The sequence below is a fragment of the Cyanistes caeruleus genome, chromosome 6, assembly GCF_971803275.1.
Source record: "Cyanistes caeruleus chromosome 6, bCyaCae1.hap1.1, whole genome shotgun sequence".
Classification (NCBI taxonomy): Eukaryota; Metazoa; Chordata; class Aves; order Passeriformes; family Paridae; genus Cyanistes; species Cyanistes caeruleus.
The window spans coordinates 2,589,487-2,614,179 of NC_141706.1; the positions used below are offsets into that span (position 1 = coordinate 2,589,487).

At 41.2% G+C, this 24,693-nt stretch overlaps 1 protein-coding gene across 3 annotated transcripts in view; it reads left to right on the plus strand.

Moving 5' to 3' along the window:
• Positions 1-24,692, plus strand: part of CSTF3 (cleavage stimulation factor subunit 3) — a 47,582-nt gene extending 22,890 nt beyond the window's left edge. For 2 of the 3 annotated variants that reach the window (XM_086893285.1, XM_086893287.1), the window contains 18 exons: positions 8,838-8,870; positions 9,252-9,349; positions 10,702-10,768; positions 10,865-10,899; positions 11,007-11,133; positions 13,651-13,728; positions 13,909-14,071; positions 14,579-14,688; positions 15,076-15,192; positions 16,321-16,395; positions 17,542-17,685; positions 17,784-17,886; positions 19,306-19,375; positions 20,539-20,734; positions 22,237-22,390; positions 22,769-22,863; positions 22,996-23,056; positions 23,982-24,692. In XM_086893285.1, the coding sequence (XP_086749411.1) occupies positions 8,838-8,870; positions 9,252-9,349; positions 10,702-10,768; positions 10,865-10,899; positions 11,007-11,133; positions 13,651-13,728; positions 13,909-14,071; positions 14,579-14,688; positions 15,076-15,192; positions 16,321-16,395; positions 17,542-17,685; positions 17,784-17,886; positions 19,306-19,375; positions 20,539-20,734; positions 22,237-22,390; positions 22,769-22,863; positions 22,996-23,056; positions 23,982-24,184 (1,929 nt within the window). In that variant the 3' untranslated portion in view covers positions 24,185-24,692. Of the gene's footprint in view, positions 1-2,082; positions 2,203-8,837; positions 8,871-9,251; positions 9,350-10,701; positions 10,769-10,864; positions 10,900-11,006; positions 11,134-13,650; positions 13,729-13,908; positions 14,072-14,578; positions 14,689-15,075; positions 15,193-16,320; positions 16,396-17,541; positions 17,686-17,783; positions 17,887-19,305; positions 19,376-20,538; positions 20,735-22,236; positions 22,391-22,768; positions 22,864-22,995; positions 23,057-23,981 lie in introns of those variants that run through there. The other variant, XM_086893286.1, reaches the window with a different exon arrangement.
• Position 24,693: the final 1 nt, after the last annotated feature.

Sequence of the window (24,693 nt, forward strand, 5' to 3'; positions counted from 1 at the left end):
GCCATTATTGAATGAATTTGACCACTCAAAAGGGCAGCAGTTCTTTCTGGTCTTAAGATATCTTCATTTGGGCTATCAGCCCTTCCTGCTAAATCACTGTGGAGGATGCCTTACAGATTATAGCTTTTTAAAAATTTGATATTCAAGATCTCTTTAAGATGTCTTTGAAACTGTAAATTGCTCAGCTCTACTATTAACTGGCTTGATAAATGAACAGAGATTTCTTCCATAAAAGTTATTATTATTTGGTAGCCGTGTTTTATTAAAACAAATTCTCTGAAATACTAGAATTGACAGTTTGGAAAAAATATACTTATCAAACTTACCCTTTTCTGCAAACCCTTTTCTTCTGAAAAGAATGCATCAAAACTGTAGGCATGTGATGAGTATAGTGAGAAATTATAAAACTATAAACCTAATGGGGACCTCAGTGCCCCCTAAAACATCCCATTTCCCCCAGCTATTCCCTCAAATGACATAGTAAATTGGTAATTTCTTAAAAAATGTGAGGATAGCAAAAAGAAAGCAGGAATGTTTTTTTTTTTAACAGATGTACATTACTGTAATGGACACTGATTTCTGATGTGAAAAAACCACAATGATTTCAAATTAAGACTCTTAATAAGTTAAATCTTAGGTTGGAGCCTTTAAGATGAGAGATCTGTGTAGTGGAACAATTGGCTTTTTTCCCTTAGGTGGTGATGCCTCACATACCCTTTATTCCATGTAATCTGTTGCAGTGCTCTGATCCCTGCCTTGTTTTTAGGTCTGAGTGTTGCAAGGAATTTCCAGCTGGGATTATAGGGTAGAGCCTGTCTGGTGGCACTGGCAGACTGCAGTGCATCTGTGCTCCTCAGATAATAGGCACTGGTGCCTATTATCTTATTAAAATCTGCTGAAAAAAGCATTAGAGGAATGCCTGTGTCCAGTTCCATTGGCCCTGCTGAGGGACTGATCTCTTTGGAAAAACAGTTTCAAATGGTGTAATTTGTCTGATTTTACAAATTAAGGATCTCTTGCCCAATGAGATGGGCCAAATACCTTTAGGTTTCCTTCAGTATGTAATTTTTTAACTTCAGTGATCTGTCCAACAGCTGAGACTGCAAATCTTTAATTTATCTCATTACATTTTGTCATGTTAGAAATTATCCTGCAATCCATGGGTGCTCTATGTTCTTTTGAGTCTTGCAATTTGAGAGTTAAATGATAACAAATTAATTCTAGGAGGAAAGTCACTGTTGCTTTGCATACTTCCTAAGAACTGCAAAGGATCCCAGCAGATCTGTCAATGTTTGCTATCCAAAAACACATCCCAGAACATGCCACTGCTTCTGTAAAGTACAAAAAGACATTGAGAAAGGAATGAGAAGTGTAAGTGAACTAAAGCACATAGGAAAAACCAAAATGCCTAAGTTGGGAAGGAAGCAAGTTTGCAGGGGTGTGAATGTGCTGGTTTCTACTGTGGCTTAAAGGGAGTGTGAAATTGAAAAGGAAATTACAAGCCACGGGGCATGTTGAAAATTGACTTTTCATTAAAATGAGATTGAGAATCTGGTTATGAAGTAGAATATGGCTAGAACATAGTTGGTGCTTAGCATTTGTAAATTACTTCATACGGCTAATATTACATTCCATTTCATAATGGGCAAATTGCCTAAATAAAAAAGGCAGTGGTTTTCCTGAGTTGGAGAACACCTTAAAGAATAGGTAGGAACAGAGCAAGGGGAAAAAGCTGGTAGTGCTGACATGAGCTGTGTTGTCTGGGAGCTTCATCAAAGAGCTGCCACTTCAGCAGACTCACAGGAAAAGAAAACTTAGACATGGAGCAGTTCTCTTCTTCACCCCCAATTTCTGGGCAATTTTTAAATGTCAGATCTGTAGAGTGGTAAAGCAACAGAGAAGTGATGCTGTCTTTTGTTTTGAAGAGCAGAGTGTGCTTTTCATCATGACTTTAAAAGGGCTGGTTTTGCAGCTTCATTTCACTGCTAATCCATGAGAGATATTTGCAGGCTTAGTTAGTCAGGAAGAACATCAGAGCAAGTAATAACAGGTGGGTTTGGTGTTTAAACATTACTGCAAATTGGGGTGGGGGGTGGTTTTGGTTTTTTTTTTTAATGAAAGTGTTCTGGAAAGGAAGTAAAACTCCAGAGCAAAATGAGAAGTGACAGCAGTAGGATGCTGCAGATAGGAAGAAAAAGACACGTGAGAAATTGCTTCTTTTTTATAATCAGATTAAAAACAAAAGAGATGTATTTGATGTCCTAACTAAATGAAGTAGGGAGTGAATCAGTGATTGCAATTCAGAATCATTCTTCAATCAGAAAAATCACTGAAGTGTCTTGTCACCACAGGTTTTTTTTTAAGGCTGCTTGTGAATAGATATTTCTCCATACATCCTCTGTTAAGTCTCTTGAGAGTGGTGCCTGAAAATTCCACATTCTTTTCCAAATATTACCGTGAAGGAAGGTCCTGCCTGCAGGACCAAGAGGCCAGCATTTTTTGTAAGGGGGTAGAGGCAAATGCTACTCCTGCAGATTTGTGTATTTGTAAAAATTAATCAAATTACACTAAGATCTAAACCAAAGCACAGTTACTGTTTTAGTAGCTCTGTCTCTGTGCTCCTATTTGTTAGTGAAACCTTTGCTCTTTACACTAAAGTAGGCATTTAGGAATTAGAGGGGGTAGGTAGTTCTTTTTTATTCCAAACTGTATTATTAGTAGCAAAGTTTATTTACTGCACTGCATTGATCCTTCATCGCTTCTAGATCAATGTTTACTGTAAGTAACAGGTTGTCCATATTCTCTTACTGCACTTTTGGAATGCAGTTTGCTCATATTTAAGCATTTTCTATTCAAGTATTTGTATGGATTGATGCCTTTCCTGATGCATCTGAAAATTAAAGGTGCTAGGTCTTTCAGTCTTAATAGATTAAATAAAAAGACATCTTCCACTTGCAGATTTTTTAAATTGGTAATTACTTGTTTACATAGTTTTCTAATTAAGAATGACACTGTTTAACACTTTAAGTGGGGAATGTTACTCTGTCTGAAGAGGGGCATTTCACAAGTTCTTCTCTTGCCCCCTTTTCCTAAGCTTTCTGCTCTGAGCTGCTCCCTCACCCCCCTCAGGCTGGTGCAGCTGAGTTCCTTTCTTTCCCAGACTTCCAGATAAATCTAATTTTAAGTTTCTAGTTTCAGAAATAGCCTTTTCAAGTTTTCAGTCTCATTTTTGCAGTCAGTCAGTGAGGGAGATTTCCAGGCTGCTGCCTCTGAGAGGAGAGATGTTGGTAGAGTGTGTTAACTTGATGTGCTTTGGTTAATTGTTTTTGGAGGCTGTTGCAGGTTTTCTTAAATGCTTGGGGTGATGAGCCAGTAATGACAATTTTGAAGAAGTTCAGAGAGTGAGGAGCAGTGTTGAATATTACTGCCCACTCATGCAGTAGTTGTGTCTCTGCCACTGCCCTGTCCCCATTGCCTGCTGCCACTTAGCTCCTTATGAAAATTGCTGCCCTTCATTTCCTAATTATCATTTTTCCTGTAGACATGACCACCTTTTTCTGTTGAAAATGGTAATGGGGCTCAGAATTTTGCTATTAAAAGTCAGCCTTCTCACTATCTGTTCAGTAAGTGCCTGTTCAACTATTTTTGAGTGTTAATTGGATTTACATAACTGCAGCTTTGCTTCAATAGCAGAGCCAATATTCTCAGTTACTGTAGAGTTCTTTATTCTTAAATACTGTGAGCAAATTGAAAGTGTAACTAAGTGTAAATATAGTGTATGTGACACCTCAGAGATGATGGGGATCAGGAAGCTGCTGGAACTGGGACAGGTTTCCCAGAGAGGTGGTCAGTGCCTGCTGGGGTTTCAGTGTCCTTTGGACAGTGCCCTTAAGAACATCCTTGAGCCTTTTGTCAGCCCTGAAGTGGGGCTGGGTGATCAGGGTAGGTTCCTTCCAATATTCTATTCTTAGGTTTCCTCAGAAGCAGATTGCAAAATAGTGGGGGTTTTTCCCCCCTCTACATTACAGCTATTTTATTGGCAGCTGTGAGTGAATCCTGTTTTTCATGTGATATATCTAGTGGAAACAACATGACTTTTAAATGTTAATGCCATGGTTCTGGAAGCTCTAGAAATAGTCCTTGTAAATAGTAGTCGGAGGCATTTAATTTAGAATAATTTTAAGGAACTTCTCAAATCTCATTTTATGGCAGACTTTGAAATTGAAACCAGGTGAATGTGAAAAATTACAGTTCTGAATGAAAACATGTAGAATCTCATCTTGCTGCCTTTTGAGAAAATGAGTTTTCCCATGGTCAATGTACTCTATCTCTTCTTGCAGGCTTTACTAATAGCAAGATAAAAGCTGTATTTTCACAGGGAATATTAAAACTCTGAATGAAGGCAGCAGAAATACCTAATAATTCAAGCCATATCTGGTACAAATTGTAGCAAAACAATATATTACAGAAATTACATCTGGAGTCACATGCTAATGTTTTTAAAGAAAGGATTTATTGGAATATCTGGCAAAAATGAAATATATGCTTTGTTCAGTATGCATAAAATAAGTTATAATACATATGTAATATATGTATTTTTATTTATATATATATATAAATGCAGATATGTACAATATAATACATCCAGTTATTCAGACAGTGTTAGTCCAGCCTCCTTGGGTTAATAACCATGGGGAAGTCCATTCCTTGTGCTTGGGCAGAGCTGGGGTTGCTTTTTGCAAAGGCTATTGTTGTTCCCTGACCTGTCAGAAAATGAGTTTGAAGTGCTCACACAATTAGTTCCTGACAGGGAGCCTCAGCAAACAGCAAAAGGCTGAAGACAGAACAGAGAATTGGCATTTCCATCTTTTCAGAGGTGCCATTCCTCTGAGGTGGTTTGAATTGCTGTGGTCCCTAGCCTGTACTTTGGAAACTGAGAAATGTGAATGTATTTTGTTGCACCCACAGTTCTGTACTGCAAGAGGCCCAAATTGCACCCCACTGTGCTTGACAGTGGAGAGTTGATTATTTCATCCTAACAATCAAAATGTAAAGAAAAAAAAAAAGAAAAGCAAAGGGTCAACACAAATGGATTCAGTGATGATAAATTTTATGTAGTCTGATTTTATTTTTAAAATGTTATTTTATTTATCTAGTACCCAGTCGTGTAACTGTCAATGAATATTGGCCTTTCACAATGAGTTCCCTTCTGTTAACAAACAAAAGCAATATTTCAAAGTACATATATTTGGACTCTGGCTGTAATTTCATACTGTGAAACAGATGTTATATATCCATTTTAAAAAACAACAAACCCAAACATTAAGGGTGATGCATGTCTTTTAGTGTTGTAACAAATCCAGATTTTAGGAAAATCCTCAAAAAGGTAACACCTGTGTAGCTGTGGCATTTCTTTCTCTCCCAGTTTGTCCCTCATCAGCTGCTGCAGTCTCAGGGGTGCAGAGTGTTTCTCTTCAGGTCCAAAAAAACTCTAAAAAACCTTGGAGGGTAGCTCAGGGACAGTGGGGACAGCAAAGAGAACAAGAGGATCTACCTTACCACGGGGAGACCTGGAGGCAGTGAATGTCAGATTTTCTGCTGGAGAAAATATTTTTTCCCCCTGGAAAATAACAGTTGATAGAAAGAAAATGGAGTTGGGATATAGAAATAAATCAAACCATGCCAGTCCTTAATTATCATGTACTAACCATGAAAAGCTATGTACTAAAGCTGAAATGGTTAAAATAAAACAGGGTTGCTTTTTTGGGCTTGTGTTGCATGTTGCCAGACAACTAGAACTAGTATTAAGTCTCTAGATTAGTAAAATCACTTGTCTTGCATAATCATAAATGATTCATGTGTCTTGTAAAAGTCTGTTTAAAAGGGTGAAGTGCTGTGTAATTTATGGATTAAGTTCTGCCCTTCAGTGTTTGTGAAGCTCGTTATAGGGAATTAAATTGTGTATTCTGGGAAGAAATTTGGCTCATATTACGATTTCATCTTGTACAAAGATGATACAGTAGTAACTTCAGTTTTTTATTGGAGCATCAAAAAAAAAAATCTGAAGTTGATCTTCTAGCAAAACAGGTGGAATTTGTCCTTTTCACAGGCAGAGGAAAGCAGGTTCAGGTGTGTTATGCTATAGGAATGTGCAAGCACAGCTATTCAGTCTAGGTGGTCTTTGTGTAGTCTTGAAGGATGGAGGGGAGACACTCATTCCATGGAATGGGGCATCCCTCAGCTCACTGAGGTGGATTTGTGGTGGAGCCACTCCTGTGTGTCAGCCTGTGAGGATTAGACCTGCCTCTTGCATTAAAGCAGTCAGAATAGGAGTCCCAGCAGCCTTAGAAATGGAAGGATAAGCTGCTGTAAATATCTTTATAGTTGACTTTGTTTGTCTTTTAAGGACATAATTACAATATTAATGTCAGTTCCTTAATGCTTTCCCACATCTCATCACTGCCTGTTGCAGTGTCTGTCATAGGAAAACCAAGAAATGTGTGATGGTGGGTCCTGGAGACAGCACCTGCCCTCGCTGGGTGAGCCAGGGCTGCCAGGGAGTTTGCTTGGGTGAGCCAAGAAATGCAGACAGATTCCTGCAGGAGAGATGCTTTTTCCATTGTGAGACCCAGTGAGCCTTAGCCAGTATTGCTTTGTTTTACTTTTTAAACAAATCCTGCTTGCCAGCCTTCTAACTTCACTGGTACCAAGATTTCTGAAGTTTTAGCTACCAAACCACTTGTGTGGATTTAATGAATATGGAACGCTGACCTCAAGTCCAGATGTGGTCAGCAGTTTTTAACATACATATGATAATCACATAGAAAATATTTTACTTTGAGTCATAACACATGCAAATAAAGAATATACCTTCTTTTATTAGCAAGGCAGTTTTCTTTGCAAGGTGTTTGGTTCTGGGAAATGCATGCAGTCTAATTGATACCTATTCCTTGTGCTCCATCCTTTGATGTTGCCTGGTGACAGTGCTTGCCAGGAGCTACTAAACTTGCTGACACTGTTTACCTGGCTGTACCTGGGAGGCAAACTCGTTTTTTGCTCTATCTGCTTACAGCTTTTCATTCTGAGCTCTTAAAAATTATTTTTCATCTTGTTACTGAGTAACTAGAGGGTGATGCCTTTCGAGAGTGGCAAAGCCATGAATTAATTATAATTTTCACAAAAGAATTTATACTATCTTCTATCTCACTCTGTTTAAAAAAGGAAATTAATCCTGCATATCTTGTTGAAGGTTTTACTTGAATTAAGTCCAAGGGAAAGAAGGTGCAGGCAGCTGTCCTGTGTGCTGTGATGTAAAAACCAAGATTCATTTGTTCTTTTTCACTAAGCCAATGATAGCAGGAGAATTCAGGGAGTGGGAGTCATAGACTGAGAGCTCTGTCTCTTTTGTGAATCTTTTTCATATTATAAGAGGTGCTGAGAGACATGAAAAATTACTGTCAAGAAAGATGAAGTAAAAATGTCCTTTTTCTTTTCTTTTTGGACTCTATGCAAGACACAATTAGGTTTACCTTCCTGCCAGCCTGAATTGTGTGGAATTCTTTCAACCTGGGTGGGATCCTGCTCCAGTTTGAGTATGGTACAGACACAAGGGTCCAGTCTGCCTTGTGTGCCAATAAAGTTTTTTTTTCCAAAATTATTTCAATTCTCTCCTTTTTAACTGATCTTTTTTGGGAGTGAGAGAAACAGGGATGGCTCTTTTAAACCTCTCAGGCCCGGGGTGTTGCAGAAGTAGAGACGCTCAGGAAACGGGAGGTGGGGCATGCTTATTTTAGATCTCCTGCACTCTGTGTCTCCTGATGCATCTATTAAAAATTCTGCTGTGCTTTGGGAATGATATCAACTGAAATCATGAATCCCTGCTGCAAGGGGGGCTGTTTGCTCCTCAGGGAAATGGAGAGGTGCTCATGTTTCACACCACAATCAAGGCTGGGAATCCAGCAAAGAGCAATGAGATTTAAAAAGGGAGTTTGGTGCTTTACAGAAATGCAACACAGCATAACAAATCCTTATTTTATTAAAGGTGTTTTTATTTCAAGGCGTGTTTTAAGGGCATTGTTGATTTTCTTTGTGTCATCAGGGTGTGTCTGTCAGGATTGCCTGGCATGCTACCATGGCTGGAGCTAACACATACATGCAGGATGCTGCTCTGCCTTCCTCATCAGTCCTGTGCTTTCCTTTATCCTGCCTGAAAGGCAACCTGTTAGCTCTGAATTTCACCCCCTGTCCTTGTGCTGTGTGTCTGAATGAATGAAACTGCTGCTGGCCCGTGAGTGTGCTTTGCTCCCTCCTCTGAGGGAGCACCAGGGCTGGGGCAGCTGTGGAAAATGGGTTCTCCACGGTTCTTATTCCCTTATTCAGCATCAGCAGGTTGGAGCAAAGTGCACTTTGAAAATGAGTATTCGAGTATAATACATTTATTAGCCAAGTAGCTTTGTAAATACAGTATTTTACCCTTAATTTACTAAATCTTGGTCTAGAAGCTCTGGTACCTAAATCTATGTCTGCACTGAAGGAATCAGGTTTCTCAAAATAAAAGGCTAAGTCCTGGGTGTTCAAACCAGAAAGCAAATTTGCTTACTTGTACCTACATTTTGGAATTGAAGAACTAAAAATAAAAATAAAAAAACTGCTAATTTTGCAACAAAGTACATGACTTTTGTATGTTTAATTCTATTTCTGCAATGTTACGTGGTGTTTCAGTGTAATTAGTTTAGGCAAAGTACAAACTGGAATGCTTTAGTACTGTATGAAGAATATATTCCTGCTATTCTAAAATAATTTCTTAAGTGATTTGTTTTTTTTCTGCTTCCCTGTAGATTAAAGCAAAAAATTATGACAAAGTGGAAAAGGTGAGTCATATTAATATATGTAATATATCTCTCTAGCAAGAACAAGTACCTTGTGATTGGGCTAAATCAGATTGAGAAAATGCTGTAGCTGTCATTGAATGTGAAACACAGATAAAAAGAATCACTTAAGTTGACTTGTTGTTGCTACCAAGCTCTAATCAGTGAAATGTGCAGGGGGATTTCTCTGCTTAATTCTTTCCAGTTCCCTTGCATAGCATGGAGATGCTTTAAACAAAAGAATGAGTAGTTTAACTTATTCTTTCTTATAAATCTCAATCATAATTACAAGGGTTATTTAAATTCATTTTGTATAGCTTTAAAAGTAGAAACCTAATCTCTGTATATGGAATCCTGATCACGTCTTCTTGATGTATTAAACAGTTATTTCAGCGCTGCCTTATGAAGGTTTTACACATTGATTTATGGAAATGTTACCTTTCCTATGTACGAGAAACCAAGGGGAAGCTACCTAGTTACAAGTAAGTTCCCAGAGTTGCTCTGAATTATTCCAGTTTTATGGTGAATATCTTCTTGATTTTTGACCAGGGGATGGGGAGGAGCCTGGGTGACAAATCTGTCTGGGGATTTTCTGTCGGAGTGTTTGGGTTAATATATAATCTGCATTTAGAAAACATTGAAGTCTCTTTAATTGAGCTTGCTGGGTAAAATCAGTTTCTTAGTCTGGCTTCCTCTAACAGGATGGGATAAGAGGAGCTGGTGTACCAATGCCAGTTCCCTGCAGATGGGATTGGTGCTTGAGCCAACCTGAAACACATTTCTTCCTCTTTGTCCTTGCCCTCAGTGTCCTGTTTAGAGTCTCCACAAAATTCCAGCTGAGACCAGTAGCAGTAAGGAGTTCAGGAATTGGAGGAAGTTTTGGAATGCATAAAAAAATCATCAAAATTTAGGGTGTCAGAATTTGGGTTATGTTACTCTCATCCCTTTTCACTTATTACACTTTGTTTGTTTATATTCCTGTGGGTTGAGCTTCAAAAAATACCAGTGACTTTCAGCATCTATAAACTGTTTTTTCCTCAGCCCACTGCAATTTCTTTGCACTATAATTGGCAAAATGAGTAATGCATTAACAGAGAAAATAAGCAAGGGGTTTTAATTTGTTTTTACAAGACTGTTTTGAAACAATTTTAGAAGTGTCAGTTTATTCAGTTTGCCTTTCCTCTGTTTCCCCTGTTAATGTGGCCAAGGAGGTAATAAGGTACTGAAATGTGTTTGTGTAAAGGAAACTAGGAGAAAAGTGGGGGAGGGAAAACACAGCTTTCACTGAAACTTAACCAAGGAAATTCTGTAAACATTTTAAATTCGAGGGATAATACTTTGAATTTGGGGGAAATAAGAAATCATGTGAAGTATTCTGGGCAGTTTCCACACAAGGGAGCTACTCCTAATTGTCCTAGGCTTTTGGGGTTCCTGGAGAATTACAGAAAGGTTTGGGGAACTCTGAGGGGAAAAAATAAGAAACAATGGGTACATCTATCTGCTAAGAAGATGTGGAGAGCAGTTGGTTTCTTCTCAACTTCATTTTATTCACGGATTTCCACTGACTTGGGGTGGGCCAGGAACTGTTAAAATGCTGGATTGCCACCAATGGGTTTAAATAATTCTTGAATAAAACAAACAACCAAAACCCCAGCAGAATCTAAATATGGAATTTAAAGCTATCTGAATATCAATTTTTGCTCTCAGCTGTTGAATGATATTTCTCATTCCTTGATGTTTGGTTAGAATTTCCTGCACCAAAGAATACTCTTAAATAAAGAATTTTTAAAATACTAAACACTTGCTTTATGGTCTTTGTGGTTCTTTTCCTCAGAGAAAAAATGGCTCAGGCATATGATTTTGCTCTGGATAAGATTGGCATGGAAATCATGTCATACCAGGTATGTTTTCTTAATCAAAACACATTTTATTTCTAACTTTATGACAAATACAGCTAACCATTGGTTTCACTCTATGTAATATTTTTTCTCACCTAGATCTGGGTGGATTACATCAATTTTTTGAAAGGCGTGTAAGTACCTCGAAATAACTTTTTTTAAGCTCAGTTATTGCAATGCTGATGTTCCTGCCAGTTGTGACCTGTCATAGCTGACGTTGCTCTCTCTCCCCACTGTTTAGAGAAGCAGTAGGATCTTATGCAGAAAACCAGAGGATCACAGCTGTCCGTAGGGTTTACCAGCGTGGTTGTGTGAACCCCATGATAAACATAGAGCAGCTCTGGAGAGATTATAACAAATACGAAGAGGTAACCAACAGTGGGATTCTTTGGGACATGCAGAAAGAAATAATTATCATGTAATCAAATATGGTGCCCAAGCTATATCCACTAAATAAGTATTTATAAAAGAGATGACCAGCAGCATAAACACATTTTTTGTGTGTGGTATGTTCCAACTCCTGTGGCAAAAGGTACCTGACTACTAGGGCTCCTGGGCTGCCTGAGTGATTTTTTAATTCCTTTCAAAGACTCTCCATGAGATACATTTGACTGTGCCATTTCCCAGCTGACCCAGTGGAATTGCTGCTGGGTGAGAGACACGTCACTGTCCTCAGTGACGGAGCAGCTCAGCTGGCAGTGAGGGCTTGTGTCCCCAAGGAGGCACTCCCCTCCTTTCACTTTGAGTCAAATGGCATTCAGCTGGGATGGTTTGGATTTCCTCCACGGCATTAAGTTACATACTGCTTAAAAATGTTCCTCACCATCCTTCACCTGAAGCCATTCCAGCCCCCCTTCAGGTGAGTCTGCTCCTCAGAGCTGCCTTCAGCCAGTGTAAGCTCAGCTCACTGCCCTTTCAGGCCATTTTGTAGCTGCACCTTTGGAGTGCATTTTTAAACACAGCTGGTGACCAGCCAGCCCCAGGCAGCAGCAGTGTCAAGGCCAAGCTGGTGTAGATGCCTTCATGCTCAGCACTCCAAGCAGGGATGCTCATACAGCACTTCTGCTGGCTGTGAACCAGTGTGGTCACTGTGGGTCACTGCACCCTGAGCGGGCAAGAAGGGCCAGTTTCTCTTTCCTTGTTGCTAATTATGCAAGTTGTGAGCTTGGTGCCCTCTCATGTTAATAAAGCCATGGTGCTTAGCTGGTGGGAAAACCTCTGGGTGGGAGCATTCCAGGTGGGAAAACCTCTGGGTGGGAGAACTCCAGGCATCCCCAGCCACGAGCGTGTACCATGACAGCTCGTTGCCCCATAGGTGTTTGGGGACACCACAGAGAGCCTGCTGTCACCAGCGAGGATACCCAGGACACACCTTCTCCAGTGTAGGAAAATCCCCAACACAGCTTCCCCATAAACCACCCCTTCCCCTCCCACACAGCAGGTGAAGGCTCTCTGTTCCTCCTGCTTGCATTATACACGGGGAGGCTGCCAAAACAACGGCTCAGACCTGTCCAGTTCCCAGCTGAGCAGCTCTGGCTGACACTGGATCTCCAGGAAGTCCCTCAGGCTGCTGCAGGCTGCTGGAAGCTGGGGGCCATTGCTCTGCTCAGACATGGGGATCTGCCTGTCCTGTTCTGGCTACACTGACCTCGAGGGAAAGGGCTGCTGCTCACGGGTGTCCTGGCACAGGGAAATGCTCCTCACCAGAAGGGCTCTTGGAGGGGGAGGTGATTGTCCAAGTCAGCAGCCCAGCAAACACAGAGACCTCGTGCAGGTCTCAATATGGAAAGTTAATGGCCACTGACTGTAATTCCAGTTTTCCTTGAGCTCAGCTGTAGCCACCAGGTAACAATACCAGCCTGTCAGTCACCAGTCTTTAATTAACTCAACGGTCAAAAGTGGTAGAGCTCTTAGGGAGACGTGTCTCAGTGACAAAGTGACAGTCTGGCTCACAGCCCTGCATGGCTGCTGAGCTGGGAGTGCATCCCAGGAGAGCCCTGCACCCTCAGCCTGGTCCTGGGTTAACTGGGGCATTGCTGGTTTGTGTGTGCCACATGGCCCAGTTTGCTGTCCCAGACAGTGCCTTTGCTTCTGTAGTGAAGGCAAAGCTTCCTTTGCTTCCCAGCTCGGGTGCCTCTTTGGATTCAGACTGAAAGCTGTGCACATCTTCTGCAAAGTCTTGGCATCCACACCAGCAAAGCCCACCCAGACACAGGCATCAGCCAAAGGGAGGCTGCTTTTCCTGCCTAAGAGCAGTTCTTGGAGGTTTTGTTCTTGCCAGGACCCTGTGCCCAGGGCCTGGCTGCTCCCAGCCCCTGCTGCTCTTGCAGAGCCCTCTGCACACGTGTGCAGTCCTGGAGGGGTGTCACACAGTGCTGGCACCTCTCAGGTCCCAGCTGAGAAAGGCACGCCTGTGGCAGGGTGTGTGTTGTGTAGAATAAGAGCTGTCAGTTCAGGAACAGAGGAGAGGGCAGAGCTTTGAGTCTGGAGGTCAATCTCTGCTACTCCTTGTACAAGAAAAGCAAATTGCTCATGTGCTCTCAGTCAGGCAGCTGTCACTGACCATCATTTAAGAGCAAAATTGTGAATCACAAATACATTTCACCCACAGCAGTTCATGTGAAGTTCACTGTGTTTTTGAAAGTGATTAAAAATAAGCTGAGGTGCTTCAGGTCACTTGAATTTTAGTAGTGAGTTTATCCTCTGATAGAAGTTCTTCTCCATGTATTTATTAGGTGAAATAAATATCTTGAGATTGGTATTTTAAAATAACTTTGTCCTTGATCACTTTTGCATCCCCTTCCAAGCTCTTCCCTGTAAAAAATTAGATTCAGTGTCCAAAGTGAAATTGCACATTCCCAATCCCTTCTTTCACCCTTCTCCAGGGCATCAATATTCACTTAGCCAAGAAGATGATCGAGGACAGGAGTAGAGATTATATGAATGCACGACGTGTGGCAAAGGTACAACCTTCTGTTGATTTTTCTTTGTTTCTATTTAATTCTACAACCCACCGCTACACTTGGTTCTTACTTCAAATAAAAGTGTGTCAGACTAATATTAAAATATTTCCATTAGTTTCAGTTTCAGCATAACCTAAAGTTCAGTGTGTTTGAAACTGTTCTTCATTGCTTCTGTTTCAGGAGTACGAGACAGTGATGAAGGGCCTGGACCGCAACGCTCCCTCCGTCCCCCCACAAAACACCCCCCAGGAGGCTCAGCAGGTGGACATGTGGAAGAAATACATCCAGTGGGAAAAGAGCAACCCTCTACGAACAGAAGATCAAACTCTGATAACCAAAAGAGGTAATTAGGTGTCGTGCTAGGGCATAGAGAATCGGATTTCTCGGCTCCGGCATAAGTCATGACGTGATTTGGTGTTCAGGGATCATGCTGGAGTAGAAGTTGATAGAGTTTCTTGAATTGTGTGGGTGCTTTTTTACAAAAAAAAATAAAAATCTAGAGTTTGCTAAAGCCAAGCTGAAAGTAATAAATGGATTTTGGGAGGCAGTGCTATAATTGTGTGTCCCTGAACCTCCAGTGCAGGTCAGGAAACAGTAGATTGCAGCTTGATTTTATGGCTGATTTTGAGTGAACTGTGCTTGTTCCTCTGTGGCCATGGCAGGTTTTAGCTGCTGCTTACGGTTCACAAAGTTCTTGGCAATATAAAAGAACTGCAGCAGTGGTCATTGTATTCAAAGCCAATTAGTGTTGATGTCATCTGATTTATTTGATGAATTTTGTGTTCCATACTCGGGTTGTACAATGGTGGTACCTTTTCCAAGGAGCGTTTCTGGTGTGTTTTTTCCACAGTGATGTTTGCCTATGAGCAGTGTCTCCTGGTGCTGGGCCATCACCCAGACATCTGGTATGAAGCAGCTCAGTACCTCGAGCAGTCCAGCAAGCTGCTGGCTGAGAAAGGGGTAAGCAGCTTGCCACTGGCTTTCTCTCATTTCTTTGTTTTGATGTGATGTATTGTCAGTTTTTCCTCTGAATCAAGGAGGGGGGGGTGTGAAAAATGGTTGTGACATGTTCTTAAAATTTTCAAATTAAAAATTTTAAGAAATAAAAATGACTGCATTTTAAATAAGAATTGTGAAAAATTGTTTCAATCTTGGCCAGTTTTAGGCTTGGGGGATTTTTTGGGCTTGATTTTTTGATTCCTTAAGTACTGAGGAGATGATTGTGTCTTTGTTGGAGCACTGAATGGAAATTCACTGGGGCTTGTCACACCCAGAATATATTCCATAAATTTGCCTTCATTGTCACAGATGCTAAACAATTGTATAATTATACTTATTTTATAACAGGACATGAACAATGCTAAACTTTTCAGTGATGAGGCTGCTAATATTTATGAAAGAGCAATCAGCACTTTATTAAAGAAGAATATGCTTCTTTATTTTGCATATGCAGATTATGAAGAGGTGAGCAAAAATAGTGATGTACTGACATTAAAATCCAAACACATCTCCCATTAATAATCCCATTTATTTGAAACATATGAGTACACAAAATTCTTTAGAATTAATTACTGATTCTTCTAGCCTTATTCTCATTCAGTGTTTCTGAGATGGAGCTGACAAAGTGGAGGGGAAAAGCCCATAGTATGAGCTACAAAAGTCTTGAAAATCTATTGTCTTTCCATTTCAATATTGACTGTATTTCTGAAACTATCATAAGGGTGTAAATGCTTGCAAATTTCCATTTCTCACAGCATCAGCATCACTTTAAAATTGGCATAAAGGGCACTTTTCCTGTCTGCTTCCTGGGGGGGTTGATATTTATGTTGGCATGGCTGTGGTAGAAGATGGGAGCCACCTTTGCTGCAGCTCTCTGGAGAAATCTCTTTTCCCCAGGCCACCACCTTGCTTCACAGCCTCCACAAGCAGCAGTGCCCCAGTGGTGTTTATTCCACCAGGAATAAAGGCTGTTTCCCACTGGTCAGATGAGGACTGTGGAGTCCTCTGAGGGGTGTAATTTGCCCACTTAATTTTATAGTGAAAGAATCTTTGCAGGAAGAACTTCAGGACAAGAGGGGGAGGGAAAAAGGCTTTGCCTTTAAAAGAAAAGTCCCTCCTTGGTTTTCAGTGCAGCCTCTTGTGTGCTGTGTCCTGGTTTTGCAAGGCTGCACAGTTCAGCCTGGAGGGCTGCTGCTGGCAGGGAGCAGAGTGCACTGTTGGAAATGTGTAGGTTGGAGAGTTAAGAAGGTGCTTTTCCTACCTATCTGCACATTACTTTTACATGGAGGTAAAGGATACAGTCTTTTTATGCCAAACACCTCCAGTGGCAGTTCTGCTGCAGTGTTACTACATTAGAAAAAGACTTCAGAGACTCCTGAAAAGTGTGTAGGTAACCATTAGTGGGAAATGAGTGTGGGAAGTAAAAAATGTCTGCACAAGACAGAATATCTGAGTAAAGTGAACATACACAGTGTTCAGCCAGGGAAAAACAGAAACAGGAAAATTCTAGTTCTGTCTCCAGCTTGAGTTTTGCATTCTGGGAGATGATGTGGAAAGGAATTACTGAGCAATTCTGTGTTTGCTTTCACCCAGAGCCGGATGAAGTACGAGAAAGTGCACAGCATCTACAACCGGCTCCTGGCTATCGAGGACATCGATCCCACGCTGGTAAGATCATCCTTAGTGTCTCCACATTCCTGTGGATTGTCACCAGTGCATGCACAGAATGAGCACATCCCCTGGGTCACAGGGTTGGTGGAGCAGGTGGAGTACTGAGATGGCAGAATTACAGTCTTTATTCCACTGAAATACCCTAAGTCGTGCACTTTCCTCCTCTGTCTTTTACACAGTCTTTTCCAACAAGTAATGAAGATAAAAGATCTAAAATACTTCACAGCCATCCTGTGGCCATGTAGTTTGCAAATAAATCTGTAATGCACCATGTAGGTATCAGAGTTTTGCTGTACCTCTGCTGAAGTGACACAGTAAACACTGTCCAGGTGCCAGCTCTGGTAGTGCCAGAAGTAACCTGCCCTCAAGAAGTTATTTAGTTTATTATAAACAGACACAACAAAGCATGAGGAGGCAAAAGAAGGTGGGAAGTGTAACAACAGGTCAGTGTCAGAGGAGAGGTATCCTTTTACTGACACTTGCCATTCTTTAGAGACACATCCTAATGCTTGTCAAAGGCACATTTTGTGGGAAACCATAGACCAGTTCTTCCTGCTTGAGGAATGCTGCTATTTGTGATCTAATTCAGAGTGAAGGGAAGTTGAATCCCAAAGAAATGCAAATCACAAATTGGCTGCTGTATTAAGTAGTGCATTCATTATTTCCTTGATCAGGTATAAATGCTTGCAGGCAGGATGATTTGTATCTTGGATTGTATAATGTACAGTAAAATGCTTCATCAGGCCTTTTGGCTGTTCCTTGGCTTTATGGGCATCTTAACTTTATTGGGAAGTTACCATTTTTACAACAAGCCTTGAGTTCTCTGAAGGCACCAGCTTCTGTAAATTACATTAATCTCCTTACCTCCCCTTCCTTGAAAAATCTGTGTATTAACTGCTGTCTTTTCATTGGACCAATCTTAGGTGTATTCCATTCTTTAATTAAAATAAAAAAATCTATAAAAATGTTTGCCTTTGTATTAAAAGCAAAACAACACAGAGGCACACGACAGCCTTGTTTCTTTTACAATTCATTTGCTCTATTTTATGAGTCAAGATTATCTCAGATGTAGTAAAAAACTGAATGATATCCTGGTATTCTTCATTAGCACTGATGCTATTTAAATATTAATGTGCACCTTAGGTTTATATCCAGTACATGAAATTTGCAAGGCGAGCAGAAGGCATTAAATCCGGAAGGACGATATTTAAGAAAGCCAGAGAGGATGCCCGGACCCGCCACCATGTCTATGTTACTGCAGCTTTAATGGAGTATTATTGTAGTAAGGTAATCACAGGTGCTCACCCTGATCCCAAAAAAGTGTCAGGAGGGTGCACAGCTCACTGAAGTTAATAACTTTTTTTTTTTTTCCCCAATGTTTGCAGGATAAGTCTGTGGCCTTTAAGATTTTTGAGCTAGGGCTGAAAAAATATGGGGACATTCCAGAATATGTACTGGCATATATCGACTACCTTTCCCACCTTAATGGTAAGCTTTAAGCTTTGAGAGGTCTAATGAAGCATTACTCTGTGAGTTTAGGTCCAGGCTAAGTTCTTGGTATTTAAATTCTTCTTGAAGAGCAATGAAACCTCTTCATGAAGCTCAGCAGTTAATCTGAACACAAACCCTGCTGCTCTGTTCGTACCAAAGCTCCAGAGGTACAGTGACATTAAATCTTGATTGTGCTGAAGGGAGGAGAGTGAACTTCCCAAACTGTAACTCACTGGCAGTGCAGGAGTTTTACAGCATCTGCTGTGAGCAGTGGGAAGTACACTGAGGAACCTGTATCCTGAGGAAAGAGATCTAAAGGAGTTTACAATCAGAAAGAGAGGAGTGAGGGTTTAGCTGGTCCTGACTGGAATGAATTTAAACTCCTTCTCCCCAAGTAGATGAGATGAGCAAGACATAAAATCAATGCTGGGCGTATCAGTCATGCTTGGAAGGTGCTGAGGAGCTGCAGTGGGAAGAAAAGGGCAGAGGGGCTGGGGAGACCTGGGCAGGAGGTGGAGGTGGTGGTGGAAGGGCTCTGGGAGGGATTCTCTGAGGCAGGGGCTGAATGGCCTTCTTAAAAAGGAAACCCAAGCTGCTGTGTGGGTTCTGCAGCACCAGACACCATTCATCTCAGTACCTGGGTTTTTCAGGCACTGGGAGTTTAAAGATTTTGAGGGTTTTTTCTGCTGTGAGCTGTAAAGTGAAAGATTTTATCCAAGTTAAAGTGTATTTAATTTTGCACTAAGTTATTGTGGGTCTACATGAATATTAACAATACCTTTCTGTAGGTTGCCAGGAGAAAAAATAATCTTAAAACTCACTTTTTATTGCTCTATTTTAATAACCCAGCAGAACTCCTGAAACCCAGGAGAACTGATCTCTGAACTGTAAGAGGTGCTGCAATGCACAGGGCAGGAGCTGGCAGTTTGAGGAGCAAAACCCACCAACCTCTCCATCCCCTCAACTGGCAATGTGCAAAGACTTCTGAGGACTATACAAGCATATTAATATTGCCCTGATTTAAAAGGGAAATAATGAATTGAAAGGCCAAATTTAAATTCACCAACATATGCTATTGAGATAATTAAGGAAAATGAATAAAACCCCCAGAAATCCTGAAGAGATGCCAAGCAATAGCTGTGCTGTTATGAAAGAATTTATAAAAGAACCTCTATTAGGATCAGTTTGTCACTATGAATAAAAACAGACTTCCAAAGAACAAATTCACATTGGAATTTAACATCAGTAAAGTTTTATGTGGGTACTCAGATCTCTTTTTATACTTACTGATATTCAAATCCATGAAAGTCAGCCTTATGCTTAATTCAATGTACACATCTCTTTGAATGGACATCTTTTAACTTGTCTTTAATATATTTTACTCAGTGTGATTTTTTTTTTCTTTCTATTTTAAAGAGGACAACAATACAAGAGTTTTGTTTGAACGTGTTTTAACTTCAGGGAGCCTTCCACCTGAGAAATCTGGGTATGTCTGCAAAAGCAGTTTCACTGCACTGGAAAAGATACATAACCCCTTTCAACCCTAAAGACCCTAAAGAAACCCTAACCCCAAAGAAATTAGAAATATGAACAGCAGGGCAAAATTAGGTACAGATGTTACTTCCCCTCTTCATTCTGTCCAAAATAGCAACAACTGTGACAGATTTGGGAAAGTCCCTATTCCACTTCCAGTGAAATTCATGAATTTATTGACTTTAAAACCTCATTGATGCAGGGTTGTTGAGGACAGAGTGCAAAATCCTCCTGTACAGTGAGGATTCAGTGGTCTCAGCTGAGGAGTTGAGTCAGGAATTCGTTGAGGAGGGTGCTGAGCATCTCCCAGCCATGAAAATAAAATAGGGAAAGAACCAGAAAGGACTTGGATTAACTGCTCACTGCCATATTTTCATTGCTACTTTTTAAGTTTCTTTCTCAAGAAAATGCTCACCAAAGCCTTGCAGTCTGAGGGTTCACTTCACCATTATTATTCTGGTAGACAAAAGTATCAAAACTAAGAAATCAAATATGGCACTGCTGAGCACATTCCTTCTGCACTTTAGTTCTGATCTTTTGTGAGAAATACTTTTATGCCAAATTTAAAAGTGAAAAAACACAAGAACTTAAAAGCTGAACCTTCTTCAAAGGTGAACTCCAAAGCTAAAATGAAAGATGAATCAAGTCCAGAAATACAGTCAGATGTTGCTTAAGTTATATATGAGATTTTCCATGGAGAAATCAGCAGTAACTATATATATTTTGGGCTGTATAAAATTCTGAAGCGCTGCCTGTTGTGTTCTTGCCAGCTAGAATGTGCAGAGGAACTAGATCATAATGCATGGTAAAAAGTCCTTCCCATATCAGCATCAGAGTGAAGCTCTGTGTACAGGATGAGCAGAGAGTTTGACTCAAGTGCTGAAGTCTTGGACAGCAGAAATCCTTTCTTTCTTTAAAAAATTCATTTGCAGTCCAGCAGACTGAAAGCTCTTACAGAAATATAGAAGGCAGTGGGAGGGTAATGCCTGTGTTAGATGCACCTGAAGTAAATAACAGAAATGGCCTTTTTTGGGTCTGTCCTCTCGTGTGTTTTTAATTGGGTTGTGCTCAGTAATCCTTCCTTCAGTAACTCTCAGTGTTCCTGTTCTGCTCCAGGGAAATCTGGGCTCGGTTTTTAGCCTTTGAAAGTAACATTGGGGATCTGGCCAGCATCCTGAAAGTGGAAAAACGGAGGTTTACAGCGTTCAAGGAAGAATATGAGGGCAAAGAAACAGCTCTGCTGGTGGACAGGTACAAGTTCATGGATCTGTACCCCTGCTCTACCAGCGAGCTGAAGGCCCTTGGTTATAAGGTGAGTGGGTGAGAACACTTCAGTGCACTGCTGTTCTTTTCAGTCCTAGGAATCTTGAGCAATTCCTTGTTTAGGACTTGCCTTACATCCCTTCCCCTTGCTGGAAAAGCAGGTAAAACAAGCCTCTTCCTCTTCCTCCTCCTCCTGGTCTCATTGGGCAACAAAGTGCCAGGGGCCAAGGGCAGAAAGGAGCAAGGACCATCAGTAACAGCTGCAATTTTGGGTGTTCCTGGTTACCTCTCATCTTCCCATGGAGAGGTTGATGTGTTAATGCCATCACCATGCAGCTACAGGCCTCCACTTCACACCTGAGCTCCTTCAAAAACCAGAATTCTTTGGGAAATTTGTAGGATCAGGTCATCTGGATGAGATATGGCTGGCTGTCCTTCTGCTCTGAGCTGGCAAAGCTCCCCTGACTTCGCTGGGAACTGCATCAAACCCCACATGCTGCAGTCCCAGTGTTTGCTGTGGATGGCTGAGGAAAGCTCGACAGGGATCAGTGGCTGCCTCTTTTTTCAGTTGTTTCTTAGGGCTAAAGTGCTTTGGGGCTGCCATGGGGAGTTCAAAGTCTAGACCAGACCCCTGTATCTGGTGGTCTCCTGTTCTGTTTCTAACCCAGATGCATCTTTACCATTTCTCTCATTTAACGCTTTGGGGAATCGTTAGAACAGAACAGGATGTTGGTTTGTATTTTTTTAAGGCTGCCAGAGCAGCAGAAACAGCTGATTACCATTTGCATGGACAGGAAGATGGCTCTCAATCCATGCCTCTAAAACAGTGCCTCAGCTTCCACTTACCTCTTACACAGTAAAATTAATTTATGAAAAATACAGATGTCATCAAAGTTAAGAAAGCAGCTGAATTGTTGGCCATCACAGAGCTGTAAAATAATCTGATAGGTGGGAATCAGATTCACATTGAGCCACTGAACACTTTCCTTTGAATGCAATGGGGGCAATGTTATTTTGAAGTTAGATGTGAGCTTACAAACAAGTACATTTTGCTAAGAGCATGCAGGGCAGTGTGTACCTAAGATGGGGCAGCCCTGGGACTGATTCCTGCTGCTCGGAACATGCCAGAACATAATCCTGTTTGAACTGATGCTTTGCATGCCTGCTGACTGCCTTATGCTTTACTTCTTTTCCAGCTAAAGCAATCTAGGGAGTGAAATGAGGGGGAAATGATAGTTGTGAAGGCCTAGTGGTCTGCACCTGTTCACCTAAATCCTCTTAACCTAAAAAAAGGAGCCGCTCGAAAATGACAAACACGGTCCCATTCAGTAACAGAAAACAGTGTTTCCATTCCCAGCTGGGACACTGTAGGATTAAAATGTTAACTGAAACCATGCAAGTTTTGCCCAGATGGTCTTGTGAGAGGACATCTGAAATGATAATGAAGACAAAGTGAGAATAAGCGACTGGTGCAGAGCGAGGTTTTGTTCTGTAATTGAAGCAAGCAATGTGATCCTGCCAAGTTCAGCGCTCTCTAATTGGCTTTCACAGGATGTCTCCCGTGCCAAGCTAGCAGCAATAATTCCAGACCCTGTGGTTGCACCTTCCATCGTGCCTGTTCTCAAGGATGAAGTCGACAGGAAACCTGAATATCCCAAACCAGACACCCAGCAGATGATTCCATTTCAGCCAAGGCACTTAGCACGTAAGTCAGGCTTTGGGAGGTGCTGTCTTTCACCTGTGGCGAGTCAGGAACCTGGGGGTTCAGCCAGCCTAATCAGAGGCTTTCCTACTCCTCAGTCATCTAAACCTGTACTTAACTCTTAGGCTGTCATTTCACTGGGTTGCTAAAGGCATGTGTGCTTTAATTAATGCCAAGGTCCCATGGAAATAAGTACAAGGAGTTTGGGGTCTGGTAATAATCTGTTACACTGCTCACGGAGCAGATCTGAGTGAACAATGTGGAATTAGTAGAGGCAGAGGGGACAGGATACTAATTACTTGTATCAAATAACAATGCAGTGCAAAAGCAGCTCTGGTCCAGCTGTTTTGCACTGGCTTCACCCAGCTTTTCTTCCCACAGCTCCAGGTTTACATCCTGTCCCAGGCGGGGTATTTCCTGTTCCACCAGCAGCTGTAGTTCTCATGAAGCTCCTGCCACCTCCTATTTGTTTTCAGGTTTGTTTTAAAGAACTCTGAACATTTCAGAAAGCTGTGGAAGACATTCTGTGATGACAGAATCACAGTGCTTATCACTCTATTGAAAATAACCTTCTAAACTCTTTTTTTCCCCCTTTGGTACCACATCAGGGTCCCTTTGTTCAAGTGGATGAGCTCATGGAGATATTCAGAAGATGCAAACTGCCAGACAGTAAGTTACTTGTCTTCTCTGGAGGCTGTGCTAGTGCTGCATAAGACTTGGGTTTACATATGGATATTGCTGTCTAAAACCCAGACCTCATTTACAGATTCTAATTAGTGTTTAAGAGCAGAGGAGATTGGGCAGGAATCTGCATAGAGACATTTGCACATTTACCTGGAGGGAAAGTCAAAAAAGTTCAAATCACCAGCTGCTCTTTTAATATGTTGGTATCAATTGAAAGAAAGAAATGAAGATTTTGAGAATACCCTTTAAAGGCAGCATTTCCAGCAGCACTGCAGCTGTAAGATGAAAACACAAATTTGCAGCATGGTGGGTGAGGTCATTGCTGGGGATAACTCTGAGTGCTGCAGTGCCTGGGCACAAGCTGCAGGCAGGGCTTTCTCAGCTCCTGCAAAGAAGGGAAGCAGAGTTCTGGAACAGAGAAACAGCACAGATCCTACTGCAGATGATAATATGCTCCTCTTCACCCCCTTTTTTAGTTTAAGGAAAAAAATGATCATAAAGAAATGTAGGATTTAGTTTCTTTGAGTGAAACTAAAATATCTATTTAAATTACATAGGGTATTTCTGCTTCCTCTGTTGAGAAGCAGAAAGTGACTTGCTCTGCAGCCTTTCTGGTGAATCATGAAGTAGTTACCCTGATTCCCAAAAGGCCTTCCTGTTTCACTGAAGCTCACAAATGACCTCGATTCCTGTGTAAAGGGCTCGAGCTGGAGCCAACAGCATTTCCTTTATAATTGGTATTCACCACAGCTCAGTTTCAGACAGGCCTAATATTTGTAGAACAGGACAGGAAAAGTGTCTTATGCTGCAGAAGTGTCCCTGAGGTGTCTCTGGGTGTCCCTGCTGGGGTGCTGATGGCTGGGCAGGGCTCTGGGTTGCACACACTGAGTGGTTCTGTCTCTTCCCGAAGCTGTTGACGAAGCTGTACGGATCATCACGGGTGGCCTGCCTGAAATAGCAGTGGAAGGCAATGGACCTGTGGAAAACAACACCATTCTCAACAAGGCTGTGAAGAGATCACATGAGGATTCTGATGATGATGAGGAGAAAGGATCTGTAGTTCCCCCTGTACATGACATTTACAGAGCACGACAGCAAAAGAGAATCCGGTGAAACAAGTTTGGAGTTCTGCTGTGACAGACAAAGACTTGCATTGAATCAGTCTCTTAAAAGTCAAGCATTTAAAAGGGACAGCTGCAAACAAAAAAAATCCTTGAAAATGGTTTTGTTACTGTGGTGCCTCTTCTCCCATATGGTTCTTGATCCGAAAACAGCCCGAACAACCTTAGAATGTGCTCTGAACAAAACTCGGTTTTCAAAACCAAAAGTGCAAAATGTCAAAACTGTATTTTGTTCTTCAAGGGTGTACACATCTACCACTTGAACTCTTGTGGGTTTTCAACAGTTTTATTTTAAAAACTGGATGGCTTATACTTGTGAAGCATTTTTAATTCAAATTTTTCTGGAAAACAGTTGTTCTCAGTTTGTTCATGTAGTGTCCTGCCTTATTGTTCGTTTTTATTTATGGCAGAATGTAAGGAATCTGTTTTGTAGTTGAAAATTGAAAAAAAAAAAACCAATAACAAAACACCATTCCTTTAAAATAAAAGGATATCCATAAC